The following is a 7937-nucleotide window of genomic DNA, read 5'->3' as shown; positions in this document are numbered from 1 at the left end:
AGATTTGAAGATAAGGAGGAATCCAATCGTTTGGTGGGTGTGGCCCATGGCCTTGGAGGCACCTCATGTGGTCCAACTCAAACTCTATAGCTAGCCATCTTCTATTATTGCCGACCGGAAACTGACTTCGATTATAAATACATGCATATTGCATATGCTAATATTGATAAGGGAAGATATCAAAATATAGAACAAGTCCAAAACATGGAAGTCCAAGAAGATGGAGACCATTTCATAAGCTCGCAGTTGGGAGGCTTGACAGGCACCCAAATGGCTCTAAGAGCTGCAATTGAGCTGAAAGTGTTCAGTATAATCGCAGATGCAGGGCCTGATGCTCATCTTTCTGCAGCAGAGATAATTTCAAAGATCCAAGTTCTGTAGCATGGACTTTGGAGAGGGTGCTAAGAGTTCTTGGTGGAAACTCCATCTTATCAATAATATCTCAGAAGCTGTTGGAATATACAAACTCAAATTGAAGCTTTGGAGTTGAAGTCAAGGGAAGCTAAACAGAGAAGATCAAAAGATATTTCCAAATGACAGTGAAATTCAGTGCTAAGTAAATATCTTCTGTACAGTTAAGTTAGTTAGCATACGTGTCTATAAATAGAAATGATGTAAATGTAAATAATCAATTCAAATTCCGGGAAATAACAGATTCAATATTGAATTTGCTCTCAATCCTTTCTTTGCATTTCAAGTTCTTTGTTTCTCAATCTTGAAGTTACAGAATTCAACATGGTATCATCGTCCATAAACATTCCGCTGCTTTCTTAATTTTCTTTACACAATTCTGGATTTCTTTCTTCTGCTTCTATGGCAGAATCCTCTAATAATTCTTCTGAAAATTCTTCGCTTCCTTTGGGGAATCCATCTGATGATTCCTCAAGTTACTACTACCTGCATCCATCTGATAATCCTGGAGCTCTTCTTGTATCTGAAATTTTTTCTGGTGATAACTATGTGGCTTGGAGTCGGTCCATCACAATTGCTCTCACAGTCAAGAACAAAGTTGCCTTCATCGATGGGAGTTTGCCTCAACCTAGTTCTACTAACTCTCGACTTAAGACTGCTTGGTTACGGGCCAACAATCTTGTGCTTTCTTGGCTAATGAATTCCATTGCAAAGGAGATTCGAGGTAGTCTTCTTTATTTCAACACTGCTGCTGATATCTGGAACGAATTAAAATTTCGATACCTGCGTAGTGATGGTCCAAGAGTATTTGCCTTGGAAAAATCCTTAAGCTCTATTTCTCAGGGCTCAAATTCAATCATTGAGTATTTTAGTGTTTTCAAAGCAATATGAGATGAATACATTAGTTATCGTCCCCTTCCAACTTGTAATTGTGGATTCTTGGAAAAGTGTACCTGTGCTATGTTGAAGAACCTTGCTGATCAACAACAAGCTGACTATATCATGAAATTCTTGATTGGTCTGCATGATTCTTTTTCAGCAATTCGAAGCCAACTATTGCTTCTTTCTCCATTACCATCAATGGGAAGGTTTTCTCTTTATTGATACAAGAAGAGAGCCAACGTTCCTTAACTAATGCAGCACATATCCCCCTTGATTCTCATGCTATGGCTGCTGCACAACCATATACACAAACTTATTCGAATGCTATTAAGTTCAGCAAAGTCAAAGGAAAATCAGATGTCATTTGTTCCCATTGTGGATTCTCTGGACATCTTGTAGATAAGTGTTTCCAGCTTATAGGCTATCCACCAGGATGGAAAGGGCCTCGAGGAAAGAGAATTAATTTTACATGATTGCCCAATGCAAACATTGCATCTTCTATGGAGCAAAACTTAAACAACCCAGCTATGTTTTTTCTCAAGAGCAAATACAGAATTTGATCACTCTTGCAAATAGCCTATCCACTTCTCCTATCTATCCTAATCCTGCAGTTAACACTGCCTCTACATCAGGTAATAATCACATTCTTTGTTTAGCCAATACCTCCTTAAATCACATCTCTCCTTGGATATTAGATACTGGAGCAACAGATCACATGATCTGTTCTCCTCATCTGTTCACATCGATAAAAATCCCAAACAAACCCTCTTCAGTCCATTTACCAAATGGTCACTCAGTTCCTATCAGTTTTACTGGTACTGTTAAAGTCTCCCCTGATTTAATTCTACACAATGCTCTTTATGTTCCCTCTTTTCATGTCAATCTCATTTCTGCTTCCAGATTGACTAAAGAAAATTCTGTTGCCTTGTTTTTCTTTCAATCTAAATGTGTATTCAGGACCTCAGCAAATGGAGGATGATTGGGCTTGCTGAAGTCATAAATGGTCTATACCACCTCATCAATTTTTCTACTGATACACAGAAGGAAATTCCTGATTCAAACAGCTCTTTCTTGGCTAACTCATCTACCATTAGTCCTAACATGTGGCATTTTCGGTTGGGACATTTATCTTCTGCCAAACTAAAACTCATTAGTTCTATTGATTCTTCTGTAAAAATATCTCACAAACATATTTGTGAGATCTGTCCTCTAGCAAAACAAAAGAAACTGTCTTTTCCTGTATCACAAAGCAATTCCAATAAAGCTTTTCAATTAGTGCATTGTGACATTTGGGGTCCATTGTCCACTATCTCTCATTCTGGCTATAAATTCTTTCTTACCATTGTGGATGATCATACACGTTTTACTTGGGTTTTTCTTATGAAAGCTAAATCAGAAACTCGAGTTTTACTAGCCAACTTCATTGCATATGTTCAAACTCAGTTTGATACTCAAATACAAACATTTAGAACAGACAATGGCCAAGAATTCAATATGCCTTCTTTCTATCAAGAAAATGGTATAATACATCAGCTATCTTATGTAGAAACTCCTGAGCAAAATGGTAGAGTTGAAAGAAAGCATCAGCATTTGTTAAATGTTGCTAGAGCTCTCCTTTTTCAATCTAAACTGCCTTTAACATACTGGACTGAATGTGTATTCACAGCAACACATCTCATAAATCGAACCCCCTCATCTGTGCTAGATAATAACACACCATATGCTCTCCTTTTTCACAAATCTCCTGCATATAACTATCTTAAAGCCTTTGGCTGTTTATGTTTTGCCAGCACAATCCATACCAGTCAAAGTAAATTTCATCCAAGAGCCTCAAAATGCTTGTTTCTTGGTTACCCACCAAATATCAAGGGATATAAAGTGCTTGACCTCCTTACTCTTAAAATCTTTGTTTCCAGAAATGTCATATTTCATGAGAATGTCTTTCCTTCTATTCCAAACTTTACTCACACACCTTTTGTCTTCCCTGATTTTCCTCAAATGCATGACTTCACAGTACCCATTAATCCACCAAATCCACATTCTGCAATTCCAGAAACTACTACTTCACAAAATCAATTTTCTGAAGTTCCAGAATCTATAACTTCACAAAATCCTTCTTCTACCATTCCAACATCTGCTACTTCACAAACTAACCCTATAACCTCACAAAATCCATCTTCTGAAATTCCAGCACCTGTTACTTCACAGATTAATCCTGTAATTGTAAGCCTTCGAAGATCTGAAAGAATAAGGAATCCTCCTTCATATTTGCAGCATTTTCATTGTGGTAATACGGCTCAATCTACTTCAACATCTCAAAAATCTTTCAGCTGCTGCATTCCTTCTTCTGGTAAGCCATACCCTTTTGCTCATTTCATTTCAACACATAAATTGTCACCTAGACATGCAGCTTTTACTTCTGCTTTGTTATCTACTTTTGAACCTAAGACTTTCAAACAAGCCAATTCTTATCCACATTGGCAAGCAGCCATGTTAAATGAGATCAAAGCTCTTGAATTAAATAAAACATGGGAACTTGCAATATTACCTCCAAATAAGATTGCAATTGGATGTAAGTGGGTATATCATGTTAAATTCAAAGCTGATGGCACGATTGATAGATACAAGGCTAGACTAGTAGCAAAAGGCTACACCCAACAAGAAGGCCTTGATTACTTTGACACATTCTCACCTGTAGCTAAAATGACAACAGTGAGAACATTGTTATCCATTGCTGCCATTAAGAATTGGCATTTACATCAACTTGATGTAAACAATGCTTTTCTCCATGGAGATTTAAATGAAGAGGTGTATATGCAACTACCACCAGGGTATTCTTCACCAACTGATCCGAGAGTTTGCAAACTCAAAAAGAGCCTATATGGTCTAAAGCAGGCCTCAAGACAATGGTTTTCCAAACTGTCATCTTCTCTACTTCAATTTGGTTTTATTCAAGGGAAGTCTGATTCCTCTCTATTCATCAAGCATAATTCAAACAGTTTTATAGCTCTCTTGATTTATGTTGATGATGTGATTCTTGCTTCTAATAATCTTGATGATATAGTCACTGTCAAAAAGTTCTTACATAACTCTTTCACTATCAAAGACTTGGGAGAACTAAAGTATTTTTTGGGGATAGAAGTGGCTCGATCAACCAAAGGCATAACTTTATGCCAACGAAAATATGCCTTAGATATCTTGCAAGATAGTGGTTTTTTAGGTTGTAAACCTGTGGCATTTCCTATGGAGTCTACACTAAAGTTGAGTGAAAATGACTCATCTCCTCCTTTGACAGATCCTGCACAATACAGAAGATTAGTGGGTAGATTATTGTACCTCACTATAACTAGACCTGACCTATCCTATTCAGTACAAGCACTAAGTCAGTTCATGGCTAATCCTAGTCGCAATCATCTTCAAGCTGCTGAAAGGGTCCTCAGGTATATCAAAGCAACACCAGGCCAAGGGATTTTTCTGTCTGCACATTCCCCTCTTCATCTAAAAGCCTACTCAGATAGTGATTGGGGTGGCTGTCTTGACACCAGAAAGAGCATTACTGGCTTCACAGTGTTTCTTGGTGACTCTCTTATATCATGGAAATCAAAGAAACAGCCAACAGTTAGTCGATCCTCAGCTGAATCTGAATACAGAGCTCTAGCATCTACCACTTGTGAACTACAATGGTCGATCTACTTGCTAGCTGACTTCAAGGTTCCTCATCCACAAGCTATTTTGCTTTATACAGACAGCAAACCAGCTTCTGATATTGCATCAAACCCTGTCCAACATGAAAGAACAAAGCACATTCAACTAGACTGCCATTTGGTCCGAGAAAAATTGCAAGAAGGTTTGATCAAGATCATTCACATTCCATCCAAACATCAGCTGGCAGACATTCTAACTAAACCACTTGGTTCCCTCAGTTTCCACCATCTGATCCGCAAGATGGGAATGATCAATATCCATTCCCATCTTGAGGGGGGGTGTTGGAATATACAAACTCAAATTGAAGCTTTGGAGTTGAAGTCAAGGGAAGCTAAACAGAGAAGATCAAAAGATATTTCCAAATGACAGTGAAATTCAGTTCAAATGAAAATGAGATAAATAGTTAGAGTGCTAAGTAAATATCTTCTGTACAGTTAAGTTAGTTAGCATACGTGTCTATAAATAGAAATGATGTAAATGTAAATAATCAATTCAAATTCCGGGAAATAACAGATTCAATATTGAATTTGCTCTCAATCCTTTCTTTGCATTTCAAGTTCTTTGTTTCTCAATCTTGAAGTTACATAATTCAACAGAAGCCGTCAGCAAATAATGGAGAACATGGACGCCATGAATGGACCTATGGCCTGACAAAGAAAAGCCGACGCTTAGCGAGTAGCAGTAGAACCACCGACGAGCTGGCAAGTTTCACAACTTCCTTTATCTTATTTACTACTGAAAGGGAGATGCTGGAAAGCCAATATATGATCAAGGATGCGGTGCTTGATCCTGGAAGCTCGCCATTCTACAAGGCCTATGGAGTGAACTTTTTGACTACATGGGAGAGAAGCCAAGATTGAGACAACTGTTCGATGAGTTTATGGAAGTTAGCGGTAAATTACAGTTTGAGGATGTGTTCAAGTTGTACGGTGGCTTCAAAGATTTGAAGGAGTTGATGGATGTGGGGGGCGGCATTGGAACCACTCTTGCAAAGCTAACCTCTACGTATCCACACGTTCAGGGATTGAACTTTGATCTGCCCCATGTAATTGATGCTGCTCCCAAGCTCCCAGGTTAGACCTACACCTTTGATCTCTGGATTTCATTCTATTTGTTCAACTTAAAGAGTTCCTCTCTTACAACTTGGTTTGTAAATACGTCACTTATTGCCGCAAATACTTATTTTTGATGTGGAGTACATAAAAGTGCTATATATATATTCTTAATTAATCAAGTCTAGTACTTATTACTTACGATATTAATCAACTCCAAATATTATTCATTTGTCTTTAGGTGTAAAGCATGTGGCTGGAGATATGTTCAGATCGATCCCAAATGCCCAAACAATTTTATTGCAGGTTTTCTTCTTGAGAAACGCTACAAAGATGCCTTAAACCATACGCTCTCACCTAATGAATATGTGATTTATCATTTTTACCCTTCTATTTAAACACATGACATATTTAAGTATTAAGATAGAAGGGCAAAAATGACAAATCATGACATATTGATTAGGTGGAAGTGTACTGTAGTGTAAGGCTCTCCGGTAGAATTTCTCTTCCTTCTTATTCTCTTATGAATTCTTTGTTTATTTTTTAGGTATCCTTCTATTCATGCATTCTTGGGGTTATATGGTAATTCAAATTAGAGGGCAGGCAAGGGAATTAAGCATGATGTCTTGGGAATTGAACTTGTAGCCAGTATGGACTTTGAAACTAGAATGGAAAGTTAGTTAGGGCCTAGAAGAACAAAAAGGGATCCCAAAGCTGCAATTGAGATACAAAATAGCTTATAATTAACAAGGGAAAAGCCAATAAATTTGGTTCTTATTGAAAGAAACTATATATATATATATAGGAAAAATGCATGAAATATGAGTGTGTGTGTATATATATATATACACACGTATATAATAATTATGTGATCATAATATGAAGTATATAATATAAATACTTCACTATCATAATACAATATTCCAAACATGTGTGCATTTTGATTTGTGCATAAGCAGTGTATACTCCATAACTGGGATGATGAGCATTGCAAGAAGTTGTTGAGAAATTGCTGGGAAGCATTACCACAAGAGGGAAAGGTGATAATCGTGGAAATGGCAATCTCTGAAGAATTGGAAAACAATGTCGAGGCAAAGGACGTTCTAATGGAAGACTTCTTTATGATGCTCCTAACAAATGGAGGTAAAAAGTGAACACTAGCAGAATTCAAGGATCTGGGAAAAGCTGTAGGGTTTACTAAAGTGGACATCTTCCCAATGCCTCATTGGTCAGTTCATGTTATAGAGTTTCATAAGTAATTAAGAGTACCCATGTGTGTGTTCCAATTTGCGAGAATAAAATGAAATGGTTGAGAATAAAATTTAAAGCAATGCAGAGCTAACAAAAACAAAAGGAAGACCTAGTGCACCTTAATTTCGTGTTTTAATTTCTTTATAATTAATAATATAACTTTCTGTTGCTTTGTATGTTTCTCCTTAGTTTAATTTATAACATATTTCTCCTATGTTTTATATTAAAGTTATTGTAAGATGTCGATCCATCTAGAATAATAAGACAGCACGCAAGGTATGTTTACGATAATAGGCTTAGTGTTGCCCACAACATATTTAAAAAAGAAAATGATTTAGCCATAAAGAGATTTTACAAAAGTAAACTCATAAAATGAGCTGCCTTGATGTGGTACGTTAGATTGTAAAGCTACTTATATTACAAAATATATCTAAGTATTATATTAGGCAATGTTAGTTTGTAAGCGTACTTTTATGAGATCTTTTTGTGGTTGTAACACTTGTCTTTTACAAATTTATTCTCAATCATCTCGTATATATTGCCAACAAGATCATGGAGATTGAAATGTAAACATGAGATACTTGATACTCTCTTTTCTTTTTTGGGCTTCAACAATAAGCAGATCGTACAAATTAG

The 7937-nt window shown here is 36.7% G+C and overlaps 1 protein-coding gene across 2 annotated transcripts; it reads left to right on the top strand.

The window, feature by feature from the left end:
* Positions 1–5612: 5612 nt before the first annotated feature.
* LOC121267668 (scoulerine-9-O-methyltransferase 1-like) lies at positions 5613–7335 on the top strand. Of its 2 annotated transcripts, XM_041171656.1 has the most exons (3): positions 5613–6071; positions 6292–6356; positions 7010–7329. In XM_041171656.1, the coding sequence occupies exons 1-3, from the start codon at positions 5837–5839 to the stop codon at positions 7202–7204; spliced, it is 495 nt and encodes a 164-aa protein (XP_041027590.1). In that variant the 5' UTR covers positions 5613–5836; the 3' UTR covers positions 7205–7329. The 2 variants fall into 2 exon arrangements, 1 of the variants encoding a protein (XP_041027590.1); XR_005941058.1 differs by lacking the exon at positions 6292–6356 and having other exon boundaries at positions 7010–7335.
* The last annotated feature ends 602 nt before the right edge of the window (positions 7336–7937 follow it).

The sequence above is a fragment of the Juglans microcarpa x Juglans regia genome, chromosome 5S (genome assembly GCF_004785595.1).
Source record: "Juglans microcarpa x Juglans regia isolate MS1-56 chromosome 5S, Jm3101_v1.0, whole genome shotgun sequence".
NCBI lineage: Eukaryota > Viridiplantae > Streptophyta > Magnoliopsida > Fagales > Juglandaceae > Juglans > Juglans microcarpa x Juglans regia.
The sequence above is the reverse complement of the archived record's forward strand: the minus strand, read 5'-3'. Positions and strand labels throughout refer to the sequence as shown.

What these genes read in the sequence shown, in the direction of transcription:
- LOC121267668 (XM_041171656.1), top strand. Translation starts at nt 5,837, where the DNA reads ATGGGAGAGAAGCCAAGATTGAGACAACTGTTCGATGAGTTTATGGAA. An exon ending in TGCTGCTCCCAAGCTCCCAG is followed by an intron (nt 6,072 to 6,291) that starts GTTAGACCTACA and finishes ATTTGTCTTTAG; the next exon opens with GTGTAAAGCATGTGGCTGGA. An exon ending in CCCAAACAATTTTATTGCAG is followed by an intron (nt 6,357 to 7,009) that starts GTTTTCTTCTTG and finishes GTGCATAAGCAG; the next exon opens with TGTATACTCCATAACTGGGA.